Source organism: Harpia harpyja, chromosome 19, assembly GCF_026419915.1.
Source record: "Harpia harpyja isolate bHarHar1 chromosome 19, bHarHar1 primary haplotype, whole genome shotgun sequence".
NCBI classification, from domain to species: domain Eukaryota; kingdom Metazoa; phylum Chordata; class Aves; order Accipitriformes; family Accipitridae; genus Harpia; species Harpia harpyja.
The window spans coordinates 22,100,957-22,124,477 of NC_068958.1; the positions used below are offsets into that span (position 1 = coordinate 22,100,957).

Below are 23,521 nucleotides of genomic sequence, written 5' to 3' on the forward strand. Positions count from 1 at the left end.
GGGGAAGGGGAAGGAGAGCTGCCTTCTCCCCCATCCCGCTGTGCGTGGCAGGGCTGGTGCGGGGGGGGGTGTCCCCGTGGCTGCCGTGCTTCGCTGGCCAGGAAAACCGCTGCTTTTAAAGCAGGGTAGCCAAAAAACACCACCCCCCCACCCCTCCCTGACCTGGAAGCCTCGACTTTATCCAGCGGCACGCAGGGCTCCCCGCCAGCGCCGTCTGTGTCGCTGTCTGTCTGTACGTGGGGTGTGTGTCGCGTCCGTGGGTGCGGAGCTGCTCGTGGGTGTCCCGTCCCCCCCCCACCGCCCCGCCGTGGCCACCGCAGCCTGTACCTGTGCCTGGAATCCAGTTCTGACCTCAGGGGTGGGCAAAGGGGGGGACGAGCAGGAGGCCAGTGCCCCCCATATCCCCCCCCATTCTGCAGGGACATGGGGAAAAGATGCTCCCCTGCCGCCCCCCACCCCCGGCTCCCGCAGCCCCCAATTCCGGGGGAAATGCTGTGCTGGGGCGTCCCTGGGGAAAAGCGGGTGGCATGGGGAGGGGGTGGAGATGGCGTGGGGCCATAGCTTGAGCCGGGACGGCAGCATTGCCCCCTCCCTGGCTGGGGCTGGGGGTCGTGCTGCTCCCCCCCCCCGCCCCGGCATGGCTCCTGCTGAGGGGGCTGCTCCTGCCGCCAGCTCCTGGGGGGGTTGGGAGCGATCCTCTGCTCCCCAGGAGCCGGACGGCTGCTCTGAAGTCTTTAGTCCATGAATTATTATTATTATTATTATTTGTCACGATGTTTCACTGCGTTAAATGTGTTTGAATGGGGAAAAAAAATTTTTTAAGGCAATGTTTAGTTTTTAGGTGATCTTTTAGACACTGTATGGAATTTTAATTTGTTTTAAAAACCGGTTTTTACCCCCCCCCCCTTTTTTTTTTTTTTTTAATTTTTGTCTGTTGGCTTATACTAATCTTCCCGGTCTGCTCTTCAGTCCTTTGGATTAAAGACACTTAACACGTCACCCCAGTCTCTCCTCCTTGCTTGCGTGGCTGTGAAGAAACACCCCGGTGCTCCAGGCTGGGCAGCTGCCCGCTCTCCTGATGTCTCAAAATCGCTCTTTTTTCCACCAAACCAGCTGAGCTCCCCCAGGTTGTTCTCTGGGGACACAGCATTTCAGTCCTTGCAAAATCCCTTGGCTTGGGGACAGTCACTCGAGATCTTGTGGCCGTGTCTATCCCGGTTGCTGCAAATAGTTTTCTCCCCAGTAGGTGTGCCTCCTCCTGGGCTGGGGCTCTGGGGACGTGGGATGTGGGACATTGTGGGACGTCGTGGGATGTGGGACGTTGTGGGACGTCGTGGGATGTGGGACGTTGTGGGACGTCGTGGGATGTGGGACGTTGTGGGACGTCGTGGGATGTGGGACGTTGTGGGACGTCGTGGGATGTGGGATGTCGTGGGACCTTGTGGGATGTGGGACGTCGTGGGATGTCGTGGGATGTGGGATGTCGTGGGATGTGGGATGTCGTGGGACCTTGTGGGATGTCGTGGGACCTTGTGGGACATCGTGGGACCTTGTGGGATGTGGGACATTGTGGGACGTTGTGGGATGTGGGACGTCGTGGGATGCGGGTGCTGCGCCTGGGTGCCGGCAGGGGGAACTGCGCATCCGACATCGTGGCCCGGCTGCGGGTACTGGGACACGCGTGGCCCTTGGGGACTGGGGCTGCCACCGGCCGTGCCCGGTCCCCGCTGTCCCCTCCGTTCTGGCAGCCCCGGGGTTTATGGCTGCTGGGAGCTGCTGCTCGGACCGGTGCCGGCTGCAGTGCCTGCAGGAGAGGAGGAAGTGGTGAGATCCCCAGGTGCCTTCCTCGTCCTCATCACCCTCCTCCTCCTCCTCCTGCTCTTGTTGGTGAAGAAGCAGCGGAGGGGCTGCCGGGGTGGGCAGCGCAGGGGGGGTGCGGGTGCAGCAGTGGGGGCCGCAGAGGGGCTGGGACGGGTCCCGTTGGGTTGTTTGACTCCAAACCATCGCTTCTCCGCTTCCCGCACGTGCGGCTTTTCCCTGGGGGACTCGGGGCCGGGCTGGGGACCCCTGAGCATCCCCCCCCCGGGTGAGTTTCCAGCCCCTGAGCTGAGCGCTGGGCAGGTGGGAGTACGGGAGCGCTGCCCACGGGCTTTGCCAAACCACAGAGCAGGAAGGCTCCGAGCGTGCGATACAAAGGGCTTTATCTGATTATTTGTTTCATTATTTCACGCTTGGAGCCGGGTTAGTTTTCTTTTCGCTCCGACCGATGGAGCTGTGTTTTCTGACAGCGCTGGCGGAATGAGCCTTGCCAGAGCTGCTGAAACCTCTCCGCCGAGCCGGCTGCGGGTTTTTGCTTCGCCTGCAGCACCCGGGTACCCCAGAACCACACGAGATCCCTGGGGCGAAGCGGCTGGTGGTTCTGCTCCGGCACGTCCTGGGATAGGGCAGTAAGTGCTGGGGATGGGGACGTGGGGAGGGTAGCGGGGGGTCTCCCAGCCTTTCCTTCCCTGCCGGAAAGGGTCCCGGTGTTCCAGGTGCCTCTGGGCCTTTTGGGGATATAGAAATGTGGGGTGGGATGTGCACCCCACAATGCAGGTTGGCTGCAGGCAGGCTGTGGTGCGGATGATGCAGGTTTTTGGACCAGCCACGGTGAGCTGGAGGGGGGTGCCCCGATGCCCCCCCCCCCAGTTACTGGGGGCTCCTTTGCTCAAACCACGTCTTCAGCCCTGACTCTCACGCCGCTTCTTGCTGGGTTTAATGGGATTGATGGGATGCAATAGGCTTTTCTCGCCCCACCCGCAGGAGTGCCCAGAGGTATTTTTCAATCTACATCTGGGTGAAATTCAGCCTGAATCTGCTCCAACGCTCACTGCCGTGCCATCGGGTCTGGAGTGCTGCACCAGACCACAGGGCTGTGCCCGGCTGTTTGTGCGGGACCCCCGCTGCTGACGGCAGAGCGGGGCTGGTCCCGGGGGCTTCCCCAGCATCTCCCCAGTTCTGAGCAGCTCATCAAAGCCGTCACTTGGAGCATTTCTTGGCCTGGGAGGATCCCGCGTTGGCCCAGGTAAGACCTGGCGAGCTGTGGGTCCGTGCAGCCCCTGCCCGTGGCGCAGGATAGCTGCTGCAGACAGACAGACCTTTTCTGTAGGTCCTACTACTTTTTCTTTTATGCCTTTAAGTGTCTCTCCAGTGAAGTCAGCCCTGTGACCTCTTGCTGCTGCTGCTAAAATGTTTCCCTCCAGCTTACGCAGGGCAAATTTTGAGGCGCAGGGACAGGAACCCGTGTGCAGGTGGTGGTGGGGAGGGGACGGCATCGGCCCCCAAAGGACCTGGAGCTTTGCGGTCCCAGCAGCTGCGGTTCCCGGAGCGGTACATGGCTCTGCTCCCTTCTTGCAAGCCTTCTGGTCCTGGGAGTCCCAAGTTTCTCCCCACGCCTCAACTCCTTGTGACCTTGAAACGTTAGGTTTGCCAAGGGTTTGCTCTGTTTCTTGCTCAACTGAGGGGTTTTGGTTTTTTGGTTTTTTTTTTTCTTTTTTTTTTGTTCCCCCTCCCTGTCGCCTATGGGGTTTAGTTGAGCCCAGCACGGGGTGCTGCCAGGAGGGACGCGTGCAGGAGCAGCAGCTCGGAGGGAGAGTTTGGCCGCGGTGGTTTGCAGGTCCCACATGGCAGCTTCCAGCCCCGGCCATGCGCCGGCAGCACAGTAAAACTGTCGGCACATGTTGCGGTTTGGAGATGCATTGACTGAAAAGCTTTCGTCTTTTCAACAAGTTAGCAAAACGCTACCATCGTGCAGCGGCGTTTGCACAAAGTGTAACGTGAGAGGCTGAAAGTGGAACTCGGAGCTGCCGGGGTCCCGAGCTGAGCTGCCTCCGCCTGACGCAAACCCGCCCCTTTGCACTTACAAATGCTTAAACAAGCACTTTTTACATGCTGGTCCCTGCCAAACAGCTTGCTCTTGTATCTGTCAGGAGGAAACATTTGAGTTGTCTTAGAAAAGCCTGGTAGGCTGCATCTCTTTATGGTGCCTTTAACGCGTTTGCAAAACCTGACGTTGTGCTGTCCCTGTGCGGGTTTAGAAAAGCTCAGGTTAGTGCAAGTTTGCCCGTGTAATCGGTGGGATGCGGGGTGCACCAGTGGCCCCAGCCCAGCCTTGTGGGACCCCTCACCCTCAGCATCCCATTATCGCCTCTGGTGCTCTGTCCCTGCGATTTTTATGCTGTGACCGCCACGATGGCCCCCAGTTGCCTGCAGGCAGGACGGGGCAGAGCAAGCCTTGCGATGGGCTTTCTGGCAGAGCAGCCTGGTCCCGTTCAGGCAGCGCCGTGTCCGGCTCTGCAGCTGATGGAGCCCGGACCTGAGTGCCTCCGGATGCTCCCTCGCTGTCCAACGGGTGGGAGAAGAAATCCGGCTGGATTTGCGTCGTGTTTTTCAAGGTGTAAACGATGCTGAGCTGCGGTTACAGGCTGGGGGCTGTAAACCGGGGCTGGGCTGTCGAGGTGTCACCTCCCCTCGCCCCTGCGGGTGTAAGGGAGGCAGGAGAGGCTGGAGCTGTGGGGTCCGTGCGCTGCGCTGAGCGGCTGGCACAGCATCCCAAAACCAAAGTCCCAGCTTTGCTTTAACCACAAGGCCGTGCCTCTTGGATGGAGGGTGCAGGATGGCACGTTGCTGCTTTTGCTTAAGAAGGTGTTTTAACGCCGGGGTGTGAGCAGTGGTGGCACCGGCCGTGTGGCAGTCAAGCAGGGAAGGCTCGGGAGCGTTCGTCCTATTCCTGGAGGGTACGTGAGCTGCTCCGAGAAGTGCGGCTGCGTGATGCTGCTGTGCAAATGGGCAGGAAGGAACGAAGTAAAATCCCACGAAGGTGCTGCGAGATGGGAGCTGGTGACGGATGAGAAGAGGAGCTTCGGCGACCTCCTCCGCTCCCACTTGCAAAAGCCAAGCAGGGAGAAGTCGCGTCTTCAGCTGCCAAGTTCCAAAACAGTGAGCTAATACCTAAAACCCTAACAGTAAATCACGTCTGCTTGCATGATGCCGTTCACTCTACCGAAGTGGAAACACGGACTGTACAAATGTGCACAGCGCTGAGAGGTGTGAAGCGCAGGCAGATTTTTCCAGGGGCTCAGCCCGCAGCTGCTGTTAGGTCTGACGGGCTTGTGGAGGTTCAATGTTTTGGAAAAAAAAAGATTTTCTAAACAAACATAGTCCTAGTAATAAAACCCTAAGGTTGCCTTGGGGGGTGGGGGGCTGAGGTTTAGGTTTCCTTTATTACTGAGAGCCTGTTCTGGAAATTACAGTGCTTACTGACACAAACCTCAACTCCGGCGGGAAGATTTGCGGCTTGAAATGTTTTCTGTCTGTGTCTGGGGAGGGAAGAGCAGAGCGGAGTGGGCACCGACGGCTGCCCAGCCACCCGCACCACCCGCCCGGGGCAGGGGGTTGCTCCCAGGGCTGCACGACCCCCCCCACCCCCCCATTTTGGCATTAGTATTGAAGCCAGCAGCGGAGAGCAGCTCTCCCAAGGGTGGCCCTGCTGCGGCTCCCTGGGGTCTCCTGCGTGTCCCTGCTCCCGTCTCCAGGAGAGGAAAGGGTGGGCACGGTGTCACCCCTCTCCACCCACTGCTTCTCCCTCCTGCCCCAGCAGAAATCTCTCTTTGGAGGGGCCGTGCGCTCGCTGCAGCACGCGCCAGACTCTTTCTTTCTGTCAGTGCTTTCATAGTGTCTGTCTAGGTGGATAAAAACAGAGGTCTGTTTTCTGTAAAGCTGTTGATACTAAAAGGAATAGCTGGGTCAGTGTGGGCGTTGGGTGAGAACAGACACTTACTCATACAGGGTGATATTTTGTTGCCTCGGGTTTGAAAGCAAAATTTTTAGACAGATTTGTTCACAAAGCGCTGTAAATAAATAGGCTGAAGAACAGAGGAGAGGGCAACTGCGAGCTGGGGGAATGCTCGGTGCCGTTTGCTCACCGTTATCAGGTAAGGATGAAAAAAGCAGCATGGAGGAATCCAGTTTTGTTTGGGGGAGATGAGACCGATGCTACACATCATGCTTGGGGAAAAAAACACTCAAAGGGGAGCCAGGATATAAAATGTTTGAATAAGGCACCGATGTGGGACATGTGAGAGATGGTGGCCACAACTCTTTGCACGCCCTGCCAGCTGCGGTGGGAGCAGGGTACGGAAACCTGGGGACGTGGGGCAGGGGCAGCATGGGGATGCTCTGGGCAGGGCTGGGGCCAGTGAAGCAGGTTTGGATTTACAAGCACCCAGTGCCCCCCCCACATCCCCATACCCATGATACAGGCATCCCGGGCTCTCCAGCGCTTTGGTGCAGGGTTAAGTCCTCGCGGAGGACATATCTGAGCCTTCTGCTACGGGTGGATCCCCTGTTACCTTGTGACCCAGCTAAGCACTGCCACTGCTGTCATTTCACAGCGATATTTCCAGCTCGCTCGGCCCCGTTTGGCAGATGGGGTTTTGCAGCCCCCGCACCGCTCGTGCCAGCCCCGGCTCTGAGGCTCCCGCGCTGTGAGCAGCCGTCGCTGCCGGGCTGGCAAAGAGGGTGCATCCGCATGGAGGAAAAGCAGGTAATCTGCCCTGCTTGCCCTGGGCTTTATCGCATCAGAGCTTCCTCCCCTGGGGGATCTGCGGTTTGTCTCTGCAGCCAAGAGAGCTCCCGTGGGGAGGGGGGATGCTGCAATGATGGGGTGGCTGGTGGGAGGCCCAGGGCACCGGCTGTTGTGAATCGGAGCGACTCTGCCAGCCTGTGTGCTGGGGAGAGGCTGGAGCTTTGAATAAGGCTTTTTTCTTTTCCCCCTTTTCGCAGTGGAGATGCTCTGAAACTAGAAGTTATTTGGAAAGAGGAGGAAGGAAGTTGACAGAACTGAATTTGTGAAGGTCTTAATCTCCTCCTCAGTAGCTCTAGCAGGTAAATAACACCCCTGCAATGTCTGCACACCTGTACTGCTGTCACCTGGTTCATACTGACCTTTGCTTGACTTGAAATCAGCCATGTATGTCTTCTTTTAACTAGAAGCTGGAGATGAGCCACCAAGATAAAGGGCAATGAGATAAGCATGTGAGAGTCTCTCTTGCTAACTCTTTTTGAAAACACTTCAAGCCTAACTGGAAACGAGGAGTGGTGATGCAGACAACGAAATCCCACACCCACCATCTGGACCCTGGTGACCACTGTCAGTGCTTTTGGGTGACAGTGACGAACAGAGGCTGCTCTGGTGTGCGAGTGCCTTGGGCACGCGTGCTTCCCCCAGCCCGACGTGAGGGACCAGCTGGGTCAGCTTCCACCAAAGTGTGCCTCAGTGTCCCTTCTTTCTGCAGCAGCAGGCTCCTTGGCTATCGCTCTTGCTCCTCGGTCATCATTCTTACTCCTTCCCAGAACCTGGACCCACAGCTGGACACCCTCCCCGGTGTCTGCTCATACAGTCCTCCTCCAAAGTGCTCTCCCATTGCCCTGGGTTTGTCTCCAGCTTTGGAGAAATGTCACAGAGAGACTGCGAAGGGCATCCCTGGGCTTCGAAGGCTGTATTTTGTGGCTCTAGACACAGTAGATGCCTGGATCCAAGCAAAATGACAAAAGCAGCCTGCAGCTTCCTTCCTGAGGTTTCCCACCACCCAGGACTTGCTTCTGAACTTCATTTAAGGTCTTCTGGGAGTGCTGAGGACTGTTGTCCTCTTACACGGTTGGGTTATGACCTTGATGCCTCTTTCCCTGCTATGCCCTGTGCTGTTGTGGGACCTCTGACTTTGCTCTCATTCCTGTGATGCTGGCACTGGGCTGGCTGCATTTTATCCACGTCCTAGGAGCCTCCTGCTATGGCTCAGAATCGGGCTTGGAGAGCCTTTGGGCAGGTTCATCTCCACACCTCGTACCTGGAGCTGGTCAGGAGGGCTGACCTTTGCCTCCAGGGAGCCCCAGCTGAGCCGATGCTCACTCGCACAGCTCTCCCTTTCCCCTACGCTGCCAGGCTGGGTGCCCTGAACGAAACACAGCCCTCCTGTCTGACGAGCGTACTTTCACAATTACAAATGAAAGCTCTCAGGTATCCAACTGCATCCCGTGCTGCCGCAGATGCTGAAGGGATGTGGTTTGTGCCAATAGTTGTGTCTCATTTTGGAGCTGAAACTGCAGAATTCAACTTGAATTTAAATTTAATGTAACCTTTTAGCATCCTCGTCCACCACGTAATCCATGTACGTATGGGCTATGACGTAGCCGCCTAACGCTTCACACAAAATCAAGGGACTGTACGTGTGACCTGCTGACTCTGAAGGAATGTGTGAAAGATTCACCGCAACATTTTTAATTTTTAGTAGTTAGTAGGAAAATAAACCCTCTTTCCTCACCCCACCTTCTTATTTTTAGTAGCAAACTTCCTGCTAAGGAAAAAAAAAATTCTATTTCTCACTATCGAGGGGATTGGTTTTGATCAAAAGCCTGGCTCTGCTCCAGGTAGATCATCAGTGCTTGCTACTACCTGAGAGGTGAATCACAAAGATCTCTGTTTCCTAGTCTGTCAATGTGAGAAGCCGCTGCTGCTCTTGCAAGGACAGAGGCAAGGCCCGGAGAGCTGACAGCACTGCATCTCCCCCTCCTCGAGACACGGCTGCAGCGGCGGTTTGCTGCACTCCCATAGTGTTGGCCAACCCTGGAGAACCCCAGAAGGACAAACTGTCCTCGGGGCCCTTGGGGATGTGTGGGACAGGAAGGCACGTTGTGCAATTGAGACGAGAGGAGTACTAAGCGGTTGTGCATGGTTGCTATTTTGCTAGTGCCCTTAGTTTTCTAAGGACAAGGATTATGACTGAGTGAGAGTAGATGTTTTCCCATACATGGGCTATTAGTACTTGCAAGACTGCTCTAAATCTAATGGAAGCTAACTGTAGTCTTCTGTTGGCCAAGCAGGCTTTGACTTAGGTTGCATTTCTGTCCTAGGTTGGTTTGTACCCCAGGTACAGCTGATGGTAAGATGTACAATTTAAAAAAGCAAAACTTTCTGTGAAAAATCAGATGATGGTTGTATTTCAAGGAATCGGGATAAGGCACATCAGGGGGTTGTCAGGATTTCCTGCTGTGGAGCTTGGGATGAGCCGTGCTGGCACAGCTAAATTCCTTAATGCTCAAAAATGCCAGATTCGTAAAGGACCTGTTACTGTCAGGCTTGCTTGAACCTGGGGTTAGAGGGGTTCTGCTGAGGGTTTGCTGGAGCTGACCGTAAAATGGCAGGCGGAGATGGCTGACGATTTAAACCCAGCTGTACAAGTAAGGTGCCCAGGAACAAAATGTACTTTTCACTAACAGTAATGTGCTCTCCAGAAATTGTCCTATTAGGTTACAACAGGCCCACAAGAATCCTGCTCTAGACTTTTGCAGCACCTTTTTCAACCAGGAAAGGCAAAGGTGTTCCTCGCTGCCCTGAAAATCAGAGCAACTCTGGCTGACCCAGCAGTGGGAAGCTGCGAGCAGGTTATGGAGAGGCTGTGCAAGATGTGCCGATCACAGCAGCTGGGGTCAGCATTGCAAAAGATTCAGGAAATGAAGTTTCAGCTCAAGGAAAAAGAAATTTGGCACTACTGCCAGGAAAGGAACCTTGTAGTCCAGCTCCATTGTCTGGAGCAAAGACGACTATTTTGTTGCTTCAGGGTGTGATGAAATGGTGGAGAGACCCTGCCAAGAGGCAAAAGGCAACAGACCACAGAAGGCAGAGGTGGAAAATGAGAACTGGCTGGGTTAAACCGCTGAATTGCTGTCCCCATCCAACTGAGGTTTTCTCCCTACGTTGTGGGCTGGAATCTTCGTCTCCTCTTCCATCAGAAAGCCCAGGGAAGGGCTCGGATTTAAGCACCCGAAGAGCGGGCATGGATGGGAACCAGTTCAACAAATTCCCTTCCTTTCTCTGCATCATCTAATAGCCCCAAGAGTGAGTCAGTGCATCTGTACCATGCTCTTTCACAAATTAATAGATTGCCAGTTGGGATAGGACCCAAAAATGTCATGGGGTTCGTGCATCTCTGCGGCATCACATTGTCAGTCTGCCGCTTTGCGCTCTGACAGGCGTCATGTGAACCACCCTGGGGCTGAGTTTCAATATCAGGAGCTGAATCCTCCCCAAAGCCTCAGGACGTATCAGGATAAAGCGATTTAGCGCAAAGGAGAAAGCAAGCGGCTGCTGTTCCTGTTAGGTGGCTGCTTCTCCAGCCTGCCACGGGTCTCTGTATCGCTGAGGGTAACCAGTCCTTAGTCATTGCGAAACTGCCCGTGTGCGGAGGAGATGCAGGCAGAAGGTGCTCGGCTCCTCGGCGGGCGGTGGGGCGCGCCGGGGGCTCGGCTGGCGGCAGAGCCCAGCACGCCGCATGGGAAAGGAGCTTCACCGAAACCAGGCGCCTTTCTGAGAACCGGCCCGTTCGCTCCCAAAAGTCTCTGCAGCCCTGCACAACCCCCATTCACCAGCTGCAGGTGCAACCGGGGGAATTGCTTGGCTTTGCTTACCCCGTAGCCCCTTTTATTAATTTTGTTTGTAATTCACTTTCTGCTCTAAACATTATCTGCGGCAGCAGCAGAAACGGTGCAACGCTTCCTCTGTTTTTGTGTGTCGGGGCTGCATCCCCTCCGCCGGCCTTGGATGCGTCCCTCTGGGATGCCCGTCTCCACCGGCCACGCATGTAACCCGGGGAATTCAGCGACGGGGAGCGTGGGGTGCAGCCCTGGGGCTGCTCGGCTCCGGCTTCCCATCGCTGTCCTGGTGCTGCACCTGGAGAGGAAGGCGGGTGGCTCCTGAAGCTCCGCACTGGAATGCGAGACCCTTACTGGTGAAGCCGTGTGGAAACGGCCAGGTACAGGGCCTGACCAACAGTCAGTATGCTTGCTTGTTGTTAAGAGCTCTTTTTGCGGGGGGTGTTAACCTACGCTTCTTTTTTTCTATTATTTGCCTTGCGTTTTCCCATGCTGTTGGAGAGTAGATGAGTTTGTGATGGGAACCTGCAGAGCTCAGAAAAGGGCTAGGACAAACTCCGCTGCGTGGTGTTAGAGGAGAGAAGAGATGTTGATGTTGGGGCAGCTGATGAAATCCTTTCTCCCGAATAATCTGCCCTCAAACTTTAAAGCCTGCAGAACACTGATGGTTGGGCTTTTGCAGGGGACAAAACGACAGTTGAACAGTTGTTTGACTTGCTAAAGGAGCAAGGCCTGTTCCTATATAACCCATAGCTTTGTGGGGTTCCCACCCTGCAGCGTGCCATGCTCTGGGCTCTGTCCCCAGAGAGGGGCACAGGCAGGACCTGCACTTACTGAGCAACCGTTGTTGCTCCTTGAAAGCAGAGCACCCACTCCTCAGCCTCGCATGTGATCCCCGTGGGAGCCCCGCTTGCCACCCTCACCCATGCTGAGACCAAAAAGGCTCCCGGCGATGCCGAGAGCGGGGCAGGGCAGCCCCCGGCCACCCGACGTGTGCCAGACCCCCCGCCGCGGGGTGGAACGCGCATGCCCCTGCACGCCTCTCGCTATGAGACAGCCGGAGCTGCCGCTCCTCCACCTTACGGGTAAAGCCAGAGCACAGATGAATAGGTGTCGGGCTTAGATTTCGCTTGCTGAAATACTGAAAGTGGTGCCCCACGGGGAGGGGTGGGATGTGCCGGTTCCCCGAGCTCAAAGAGATGCTCGGGGCTGGCGTCCTGCCCTCCGGCCATGCCCCAGTGGGTCCACGGGATGCTGGCCCTGGGAGATGGAGATGAGCCCTTCCCAGAAACCTGGCCCCCAAGCACCGAAAACGTGGCTGCGGTGAGCGGGGTGCTGGTGGCATCACGCTCCTGGCTTTAGTAATCCTGCGCCCACCCGCACCCGGTATTAGTCAGGCTCTCGCCACCCAGGCACAGCCGAGGTAAGAAAGTGGCAGCCTGCAAAGCCGGGGCCGTGCCTGCTTCCCCCTGCTCCCCTTGGGGAACGTGTGTGCCCAGCCGGGGCATGCCACCCTGTTTTCGCTGCTCTGCCTGACCTCTTTCATGACAAAAGCCCCAATTTCAGTCACGTGCTGCTAAAATCTAGGACGCAGAGAGGCACGAGCTGCATGGGGCTGAGTGGTACAGCCAATTAAAATTAAATGACAAGCATTAACTATAACCACAGCCGAAATCAGGAAAGTTCTGAAAGCTTTTGCCATTTAAAAACAGTTAAAATAGAGTTTACTTTTTTTGATTTTGTCCCTTTAGTGCTTAAGGTCCCTCGTATCACTAAAAGCCAGGTTCCTGGTCCTCGTGGCACCCCAGAAGGCTGAAGGGTCCCGGAGCAGGTGTTTGTCTTCCTTGTGCCAAGAAACACCTTTTTTTCTTGTTAAAAGAAAGAGGCCAGTGGGATTTTGTTCCTCATACCCAGCCCCTGAGAGGAGATATCTGTATCTGCTTTGCTGCATTCAGGAGACACTTCCACCAGTTCAGCTGGGATCAGCTCATACGCCCTCGCTGATTTGGCCAACAGGAGATGACCGAGAAGTTAAATTGCTTTCTTGACAGCAAGTACATACTGTCCAGCACCAGGGTGCTTATGGCTTTCAGGAAAGTTTCTAAAGAGAAAAAAGAAAAAGCAGAAGAAACAGCTTCTTCAGGCAGCAGATGCTCTCATGTGTTGCCACTTTTAGCATGTTCCTTATTTGAAGTGAAACTTGCTTGTCTACCAGGGAGCAGCTGATGCTCTGGCACTTCTGGAGTCCTCAGGAGTTTTCTCCATCTAAAGCGTTTGTGAAACTACTAACGTTTTCCCTGTGCAAACCCAGCATCCACATTCTCTTTTCTCTGGCTGGGTGTTGCATCTTCCCACGAGCCGGGATTCTCTCTGATGGGGCGCGGGGGTGGAAGAGTGGAAGAAGTGACTGCCTGCCTGCACTGCAGCACTTTGCAAACGCCATGCTGCTGGCAGCGGGGACGATCACCAATGCGCCTGCTCCGGCACTCGCTGGCAGTGATTCATCCGCTGCGGCTCAGCCAGTTTCACCATGAAAACCCCTGCCTGCGTGACAGCACTGTTAGGCAAGCCTGGACTTTGCCAGCCGCAGTGGGTTGTCCCCGTCCACCGGTCCTGTGCCGCAGAGCCCACTCGGGGCTCGCTGCTCCGCACCGGGCTGTCGGAAACGTGCGGCTTCAACCACAGATGGAGCTTCTGTTGAGTGAGCACCGACTGGACTTTCTAAAGAGGAAAATGAAAATCGGGCGGTGGTTCTTGGTGTTACTGTCTGAAGGCAGCAGCACCAGTGCCACTGACCGATGGGGTGTGCTGGGAGGCAGAAATGGGATCTTTATGTAGTTTTGGCTGCATTCTAATGGGATGGATTGGCCACGCCATTCCCAGAGGGTTTGTTTCTGGCCTGATGGTGATGCTCTGCTCTTCAACCGCCCCTCGGGAACTGAAGGTCTGATAATCTCCCTTCTCTGTATTTAGACCAAGTGTCCGATTCTTTTCCTCTAGGGTTTTGTATTTAAACATTTATTTTAACCCAAAAAGTGGCTTAACCACGTGCAGCCCGCACCAGACGGAAATCTTTGTGGTGTTAGCAGCGCTCGGTTGAGACTCAGCATTTGGCCCCGTGAGAAGCTCAGCCTTGCTTAGGCAGGCAGGAGCGGCCGAGGGTGGGAGAGTGACTCAGGCTCCCAGGTACCAGGGCTGCTGATCAGGCAGTGGGCTGAGCTCTCAGGAAGAAGATACCCAGCAAGGAAACCGTTTGCTTCTGTAGGATAAAAAAACAGAAAACCACCACCTCTGATCTATGTGACAGTCTTGTGCTGTTACTGTAACACCAAGACTGACACGGAGATTGGCAGGAACTACATCAGCACTAAGCGATGGGGGATAATGCACCGCGCCGGGGCATGCAGCCTCCCCGTTGCAGCAGCTTTTGCAGGAGAAGCAGATGGTTGCACACAGAAGAGGTGTGCTAGGGGAGCACTGTCCCGTTTCGTTTTGCAGAGGGGATGCTGTGCCTGGGGTCTCATCCTGCGGCTCGCCCTGGATCTGGCACAGCAGAGGCAGGGCTGAGCCCCAGCGCCGCTCCGGCTCTCGGCTCAGCTCATCTTGCCCACTGCTGCTTCAGTCAGCTTTGACGGCACGCACAGAGCTCGCACCGTGATGGCATCACGCTGCCATAGTAAAAGACGTTTTGTTTTTGTTTTTTTTCCCCCAAACACTGATGTTTTTGGCACATGTTAGTTGACATTGGGACCCAAGAGGGTGCAGCAGGCATCAGGTCTGGGCGCAGCCTGGCGAGATGCCGGGAGCGGGGAGCTGGGTGATGCTGGTGCTGTGATTCTGGTTTGAGGTAGGTGTCATGAGTCAGATGGATGACTTCTAACGGTGCCTTGGGTGCCTCAGCTCTGCAGGCTGCCCTTTGGGTTTGTGGTCTTTTTTTTTTTTTTTTTTTTTCTTTTTTTTAAGCAGTGCGTCCTGGCGGGGAGGGACTGTTGTGGACAGGGCTGGTCTAGCAATGGGAAAAGGCTGCTTGAGGAAATGGCCAGAGATGAATCACGGCGACTGTTCCTCCACTGGAAATGTCATTTCTCCATGGTAGATGGTGCCTTTGGTTGCCCAGATGCTTCTGCTGGGATTTCCAGAACACCCTTCCTAAAACTTCTTAGAGATGATACATATGTTTAGTCAGAGGTGTGTTTGCGTGCTTTTGCCCACCAGATCTGCATCATGATGCAAACATTCCCGTGTTTTAGTGACAAATGGCACAGGCTTATTTGCACATGGCTTGCGTGGTGATCTAGCACTAAATGTCCCCTGGCCCTTGTTTCTCTCTCCTTCGAGCGAACCCGTGCCCCTGGCTGGGAACCCCGCAGCACCTTTCCGCAGTCCCTCCAGCTTTCCAACCCAGTTTTGGAGGAGCGGAGCTGCATGTCCCCATCGTGTCGGCTCCTCTCTCGTGCTGATGCCCTGGCGAGCAGTCAGCCCTCCCGTCCAGATTGCTGACTTGCTCTGCCTCCATTTTCTTCTGAATCAAATGACTCCTGTAGCATCAGGTAACTGGAAACCTTCATTCGCCGTACAGCAAGAGGCATCCCATCTGCTTCCTTCCTGTGGTTACTTTAACCAGAGTGACTGAGCTTTACTGAAAAACTCACCACAGCTGAGCTGATGCTGCCCTTTTCTCTGCGCAGGGCAGAGCCCAGGCACCGGTTTCGCTCACGAGGGTCCTTGGGCTCCTGCCTCGAGCTGGCAACGTGGGCTCCGAGAGCTGTTTCCTATCTCCCTAGGGAAGAAAAGTTATATAAAAGGGATGAAAATAGGTGCAGAGGGGTCAGGGGAGCATGCGGACCAGATCTGCCTGGAGTGAAGCTTCAAGCAGTGCTCGTAAGTGCAGGTTTTACTGAGAACACAAATAATCTCTTGGGATAATTCAGCAATTCCACTGACCAACGCCAGACTGAAGTCTGGGCAGAAACAGACTTTGAAATCACCATATTAACTGAAAAAAACTTTTGTTTCTAATGCAGTGAGGAAAGAAACCTGGAGCCTGCTGGACTTGCAACTAAAGGGCTAAGAGCGGTGAAAACAAAAAGGGCTCGAAAGTGAAACAGGAACGTGGCCGGGCAGGTACCTGCCAGCAGCCGCCCAGGCCTGTCGGTGTGAGCTGGAGTTTGGAAATGGTTACAGTGGTTCAACTCTGGGTTTGTTAGTAACAGAGCTGTAAATTCTCGCATGCATGCCTGCTCGGTTTTGTTTGGGATTCAGCTGCCATGCATATGGATCCATGTGCATAGATACATAATCCTCAGCCTGAGGAAAAGCAAGCGGTTCTGTTGTTAATTTATATCAGTCTAGTTTTTAGCTAGTATCTACGATCTGATCTAGTATCAAGGCCTCATCCTGACTGAGAACAAATAAGAAGCTAAAAACTTCTCAGCAGATAAACAGAGGCAGCAGTGCTGTCTCCTGTAAATCAGGGCCAGGGAGGCTCAGGGATGTTAAAGCGCTGGTGATTATCGATGACATTCAGGCACACAACCAGTTGTTTAACTGTAAAGGCTGCTCTGAAAAGGGCAATGGCTGAAACACGTGCTAGAGTTAGAGGCTGAAGAGGCTGGAGTGACTCACGGAGTACCTTGGGGCCAGTGTTCCTCTAGTGCAAGAAATCACTGGCAGGCATTTTGCTCCAGCAAATTTTGTCAGAAATCTGCATTTAAATGTGAGGACCACAGCCTTCTTGCTTCCCTGGTCATTAATGCATGCAAGACATCCTCAGTGGTCCTCCTCGCCTGGATCCGTGCCCACTGGGCTCTGCCCCGGCATGGTGACAGTGGGCACAGCACCTATGCGCTGGTGCTGATTTACAGCCCTGTTAACTTGCAAGAACAGAACACAGGCTTTACTCATTATGAGGTCTTTATTAGCAAAAATAGAAGATTTCTTTTCATACAGATAAACATGCAAACGTTCACACAGTGACAGAAGCCGTGTCCCCCGCCAACGCGACTCCCCCCCAGGAATGGAGACCCTGATGCTCTTGGCTCTCGCCACGGCTCCGGAGCCATCCTTGCTTCTCCTACAACACTGAAGTCAAGATGTTTGGTGGAAAAACGAGTACAGACTTGGCTCAACAGGAGCTTAATGCTTCCTAGTAAGAAGCTTAATTAAAGTTTTACAGTGTTTGGCTCCCATGCTGCACTTGAGCTGATGCCACCCGATTGCTTTCAGCGGAAGGAGCGACCCATGGAGCAGCATTCCTGCTTTGGGGCTGCCCTCGCTCTGGGATAACCAGTTCCTGTGCGGGCAGGCTGCCAGCAGGAATGCCCTTCTGTTACCATTAACTTAAAAATAGAATAAATCAAGTATAAATAACCTCTCTTCAGTGGTAACTTACAAAGCAAACAACAAACCGACAGCGTTTCATCATGTTGGTGCCCTAATACTTCTAAATATTAGAAGCATATGCCTCTGGTTTATGGCATTTTCCTGCCATGGGGGCACGCAGGAGACTGAGGCAAGGAGGAAAGGGAGCCCGAAACTCAGGAGCTCTCAGGGGCACCGACGCTGCTCTCGCTGCAGCCTCCCCTCCGTAGCACTCGGCCTCTGTGGCTCCTCGTGCGCAGGATTAGAAATAACACAAACCTGAATACTGTCAGTGCTGCGTGCAGCTTTATAAATTTGAATGCAAATTACCCAAGCCACCTTAAAATGGTGGTTAATTAAATATCCTCTAACTTCTAAAAGAGAAAAAAAGAACCCAACAAAACAGCAAGTAAAACCCAATCAAAGACTGGAAAATAGTAAGATTAACTTTCGAAAGTGCAGGGTGGCCAACCCAGCAGCTCTGGAAGTCTGTCGTTAGCAACATTGAAGTCAAGTTCTATTAGAACCAAATATTTCATTCCTACTACTATTTTTTTCTTTAATCTGGACTAATATATAGGCTGAAGTATAGAGGTGGGGTTAACCGATCTATTGCTGTGGCATGATCACATGTTGTTCACAGGAGTGCAGGTACTCCTCCCCATTGCTTTGCATGCACAGGAGAAAAAAAATGTCCTTGGTTACATTTATGGTTATTTTTCTCAGTGCAAGGCCATGGCATAATTTTGAATATTTCAGCGCCTAATTCCAACTGCAGAAACAGAGGCAGTGACATTGTTATGCATAAAAATATTTGATTGCATAAATAAATAGAGGGATAGAACGTGAGGAGAGTGCTCATTTGCTTAAAATTAAACTTTGCTGAACTCAGAGCCGGAATTGCTCCTGATCAGGCCACCGTGCGCAGTGAAACTGCGCTCAGGGTAAGCGCTGCTCATTATCTGCTCCCCAGAAGAATGCTTCTTTGGGTGTTTTGAAGCTATGAATAAAACAGCACTATCATAAACAGTATAAAAATATTGGACAATAAATAGTATTTCATAAGCTCATCACCCTTTTCTTCAAAACATACTGTAAACATAAACACTGAGGTATTAGAAGTAATAAATATTAAATTCAGTTCTTAAAAAAATAACTTTTAAATACAATACTAAACTGGAAGTTATTGACCTGTAATTCTTGACTTGAACCCTAAGATAACTTAATCTCTCGTGAGCTCTTGCAGCCTAAAGTGATTTCTGAAAAGATAGAAGGATTTTGTGTGAAAGATGCAGACCCATGGACGTTTTCACTTCCTTCTCTTCATCAGCAAGTACTCTTCGATGTAGTTGATGAAAATGTCAAACTCTCCCATGGCCTTGTAGATTCCGTGCTCGTTCATCTGCAGGTGAAAGCCAGATCTGTTTAAGTCTGAATGTGACGACGTACGCGATGTACCATCGCTACACGTATTCTCCTCCCACCGACATCTCCAGCTTCTCTGCCCAACCCCTCAGGGGAACCTGCTGGCTGCTCCTTCGAGCATCGCTCTCCGGATTTCTCTGCCTTAAGTATTTATAGACTTTTTTGGCTTCTGTTCTCTGTCCTAAGTTGAAGCCGGCAGTAAAACCTACTGCCTTGCCCGAGACGGTGGGTTCCTCCCAACCTCAGCGCAGCCATGTGAGCGAGGACCTTACCTTATCGAACGTCTCCTTAATCTGCTTTATGGTTTTGCTCCTCTTCTCGCACGAAAAGAATCTGTGCTGCAAAGAGACAAGAGCAACGGCTTCAACCACACGGGTTTCCTTCCCGGGGCGCACGGCAGCCGCTCTCCCCTCCTCCTGCCCCTCGTCACTGCCGCCCCACCGGTCTCCACCTTCCCCTTCCCCACGTGCGGCCATGGGGCTCTCCGGGGCAGCACCTGCAGCCGCTTGGCACCGACAAAAGGAACCCAACGCGACCCGAGCCCGGACCCCGAGCCCTTTCCCAGCCCCGTGCCCCTTGCCGCCGGCCCCGGGTGAGGGCAGCCCTGCGGTTCTCCCTGCCCGGGGCAGGGTTCGCCCGGTCTGACTCAGCCTGCGGCGGGTGATGGGGTCACGGCCGTACCAGCCGCCGTTTCGGGAGGTATCGTCGCAGAGCCACGCTGCTCCGGCACCCAGGTAAGGGACAGACCCTCCACCCCCCCTCCCCTTATCTCTTCAGCCAGACTCCGTTGGATGGGGCTGGCTGTAAATAAGTGGTGCTCCTGACCAGAGCCTCTGAGTCATCCTGATTTAACCGATGAAAGCCTGGAGAGCGGGGGTTAGGAGAAACCCCATCCTTACGGGCTCTGCCAGCCCCTGCCTGCCAGGAGCCCTGCTCCTCCGCACCATCCCGACACCCCCGCTCCTGCCCCCCGCTCCTGGGAAGACCCACCACCCGCTCCCCACCCTGCTGCTGGTCTGGGACTGGCCCTGCCTCACCCGAGCATTGATTTCATCCCCCCCCCGTGATGCTGAGCCCCACTCACACAGCGCCTCATCGTTGCCTTCAGGCTCAGCAGCAGGTTGCCCAGGTCGCCCATGCTCTGCCGGTGGTGCGTGCTGGTCTTCATGGCGCTGGGCAGGACCTCCTCCGTGTAGAACTGCATCATCTCCGACACCGACTGGCAGCCGAAGCTCCCCTGGGGCGAGAGGAGGTAACTGTGTTGGGGCCGGCCACCAGCACCACGAGGTGCATGGGTGTTTTTAAAAAAATCAAAATCGCGGTGGCGATCAGAGCGCTTGCAGCATGTTAGCACCGCTGGCTGCAGCTGCCGTGGGGGGGGAACCATGCGTCAGCCCTGCTGCAGACACACGTGTTACTGCTTGGCTGCAGAACTGTCCTTGTGTGACATTAGGAAATGCCCCAATTTCCAATCTGCTTCCTTTCTTACAAAACACTGACCGAAGGATGAAGAAGGGTAAGGGACTTAATTAGATGGGAATTATAATTCTTACCTTAAATTCATCCAGCAGTTCGGAGCTGAGCAACTGGATGCTAAGTTCATCGTCTTTTGATTGCTGTAAAAGGATGCAATGGAAACATGAGCTTTACTTAGACAGGCAGTCACCACTATTTTTCACTTTGCCTTACCAAACGATCGTTTTGCTTGTTTGCGTTTACGGTCTCCCTGAAGCGAAGGCTCAGAGCACCCAGCACTCTTGCGTGCATAGCACAGTAACACCGGACACAGGAGTCACCAATTCTTTGGTCCGTAACCTTGCAGTGCAACGACCATCAGGTCAAGACAGCAAGATAATGAAATCTCAAACCTCAGTGCCATCGATTTTGTTAGTGTGAAACTCCTCCCGCCGGCTGCCAGCGCTGCACGCTGGCTTCAGCTGCAGAGGGTGTTTGTGTAAGAGTGCTGATGCAAACCCCACCGCTCTGCAGATAGGCGTCAAGGTCACGGCAGCCCCTGGAAGCCAGGTAATCCAGCCCAGCCGGGCTGCCTGCCGGCAGGAGGGGTTAATCCCCCTGGTTTTGTTACCTAAGTCTCCAGTCAATGGGGGAAAAGGGATCGATCTGCAGAGGGTGTTTGTTCCTGTGGTGCCTCTGTTGCACCATCAGCTCTGGAAGCTCAGAGTGCTGCGGGGGGGTGAGCTGGCACCACCCAAAGCATCCCCCCATGGCACCGAGGTACTTAAAAACTTTCCTCAGAGGTTAAAAATATTCCTTCCCAACGTTAACTGGGAGATTTACAGCAAGATTTAAATGGCCATCACATTAGCTTGAGATTTAATCTGGAGAATTATCTTGTTTTCTTGCTAAAACACACTGACAACAACTAAAATAGTAACAAAGATGCGACCAACCATCTCTATCGGTACTGATGCAATGACAAATGCTCTGAGCACATCTTGTGCTGCTTTCTCAGCAACCCTGAGGCTCCCATTAGCTGCGATGCAAAGCAGTGACCTTTTACAGGCACCAAAGCAAGTGCTAGTTACTGTAGCGTTTCACCAGTCATAAAATACCGTTTTCGGGCTTTTGTGGTTCTTTCAAAGAAAAAGTCTGTAGCAAAAGATTTCCCTTTCCATCTACCATTGACTTCAGTGAGGCCGGACCTCGTTGCCCTGAAGAAAGGACTATTTCCTTCCGATTAATTCAGTGAATAATTTGGTCTGAGACATTTAGGAGGAAGTCTGGCTAGTAAGGTGCACAAAGATTCATTATGAAATCTCTTGAGTTCATTGTAACTAAAACTAGGAAGAAAAGCCTTGCATGTTGTCTCTCGGCGTGCAATGAAACTGAACTTCTCTTGCTCACCCCCATCGGCCCGTTAAACAATGCACGACCAAATCGTTTCTGCCAGGAGGAAGCTGTCTTCCCCCTCACCCAAATCACTGAACTTTGCAAAAAAAGAGCAAAACGAGAAGAAGAGACTAGCAGGCTTATACTTACAAAATAATCCTTAATTTCCTCAAACTTGATCCTCAGCTCTTTGAGCTTTGCAGGCAGGAGCTCCGAGAAGTGGAGGCAGCTGGGGTGGGCAGGCGAGCACCTGGCAGGCAGGGTGCTGGCAGCCAGGAGCAGCAAGACCAGGGCTGAGCAGGTTTGCATGCTGTGCAAGGGAGCTGCTTGCCTCTCGGTCCAGCTCTCGGCTGAATTTCACAGGAGGGTAAAAAGCAGATCTGCAGCCTTCACCTTGATGGAGCCCCTAATTTATACTCTCAAAACATCGCTCAATTTCCTCTCCCCATTTCCTGGCGAGCAATATTGGGGTTTTAAGTCATTCATTAAACCCAAATGTCACTTGGGTTTCCCGTCAACTTGGTTTCCTGTTCTCTTGACCCCCCTCCTCTCCTCACACCCCATCAAATCTTTTGTGCTTAGACTCTGCATTTTTTTTTTCATTGCTTGCTTCTTGTAAATTTAAATGTGGCAGAAGAGGAAAGCTTCAGATATAATGCGAAGAAGAAAAGGTGCTGTGTGAGGTTACTTCTGTATTCTCACAGTTGCTTTTTATTTTTAGATGAATGCCTATTGTTAGGGGAAAAAAAGTGTTTCTATTTTTAAACCTCCATATCAAACCTGCACTTAGGATCTCGAGCACCATGCAAAATTCAGCAGCGTTGCTTTTAATGAACCTGCACGAATACATTGTCACCTTCTTTGGCATTCTAATGCTCTACTGCAAATACAGATAATAATCTTAAATCTTAATTTTTAAATTTTTTTTTCAGTTAACGCGTACGTCTGTTGAAGTCAATGTGAATTTTCACTGCCTTCAGCAAACTCAAAGGCTGTGCCCCCAAACTTCGGCCGGTGTTGTGCCTAACTGCCAACGGGATTAGTGCTGTGATGTGCCGGGATGCGGTGGAGGAGCCCAGCCCGGCTGGGCTGCGTTGCTGCTCGGGTCCCTCTGGGCTCGTGCGGGGCTGCCTGGCCGCTTACCCACAGCAGCTGGGTGGGAGCAGGGTTTGTGCCATGGGGACCACTGGTTTAACATCGGTGTGTGGTGTTAAAGTGTATAAGCAGGTCATGAACTCATGTTTCTGGCTTTTTAATCCGATTTCGTTTCCTAGAAATGGATGCGAGCCCCATCCAAGCAACCCAGTGCTGGCTCTATGAACCGGGTGTACTGTGTTAACTGAGACTTATTGTCCCAGCTCTGATAAAATTACCATTTCAGAGCTGAAGATAATTCCTCTGACGTGTATCGTTTTCCGCTTTCCTCTCTTTCATGCTCTCTTTGTATATATATCAGTACACACACCCTTGCTTCCTTGTGATAAAGATTGCACTGATGAATTTGGGAATCTGTTGTCTGAGAAAGAGAAAGTGGAGATGAAGTTGGCCTTTCGGAAATCAGAGGGTTTTCTTTGAAAGTTCCTGTGTTATTTTGAAATAGTGCATTCTTCCCAGCCTGCCTCCAATACATTGCTTTAGACAAATCAATTCTCATTTCCTTCACCGCACTGAACTTCTTTTAAGTAGAATTTGCAAACCTCTGTGAAGGACCTTGTTGCAAAAAAAATGCTGGAAAAATGCAAAGTACTGTTTGTTACCCTATGTTTAGATTTTTTTTGTTTCTAGGAGCAAAAGAGAGGAATGTTTGGTATACGTATGTATGAGTCAGAGCAAAGGGGATGAAACATTCGTAATTGAAGGTTTTGAGGTGGAGACAACGTGGGATTTTGTGTTCTGATTTGTTTTCCTTTTGTTGTTGATGTTGCCTCTTCCAGAGGAGATGAGGAAGCCTGCTCCTGGTGAATCACTGCAGGCACACTAGTTTATCTGAATGACAGTGTGTGTCATATTTGGTGACCAATTTTTCTTTCCCTGCTCTAACGCAGCCGCCAGCAGAAGCTGTCAGAAAGGAGAAGAGCGAGCAGCAGCAGATGGCTCAGACAAAACCGAGTAATTTTAAACTCAACCTATTTCCACTGGTAGCATCCCACCTTTCCCTGCTTCCCCCTTGGCTCCCACCCTGGGAGGTTTTTTGCTTGTTTTGGATTAGCTCAGATCTGCCATGGGTCAATAAAACTTCACTGCCAAGACCTGGACGGCTGCTTAAGTTTCATCGGGGCATCAAAACTGACGGGGTAAGGTCAGTGGGTGTGACGCTGTCAGGAGGCAATGCCCTGGAGCGGGTCCGTGGGCAGCCTGGCCCTCGACCAAAGCCCGGAGCGAAACCCGCTCCCTTTGGTGAAGGATGCAGCCCCGGGCA

At 53.0% G+C, this 23,521-nt stretch overlaps 1 protein-coding gene across 1 annotated transcript; it reads right to left on the reverse strand.

Moving 5' to 3' along the window:
* Positions 1 to 17,971: 17,971 nt before the first annotated feature.
* Positions 17,972 to 21,411, reverse strand: IL10 (interleukin 10). Its single transcript, XM_052815917.1, has 5 exons — positions 21,253 to 21,411; positions 19,806 to 19,868; positions 19,337 to 19,489; positions 18,525 to 18,590; positions 17,972 to 18,229 (listed from the first exon to the last, which is right to left on the reverse strand). Exons 1-5 carry the CDS (start codon positions 21,409 to 21,411, stop codon positions 18,137 to 18,139), a joined length of 534 nt encoding a protein of 177 aa, XP_052671877.1. The 3' UTR covers positions 17,972 to 18,136.
* Positions 21,412 to 23,521: the final 2,110 nt, after the last annotated feature.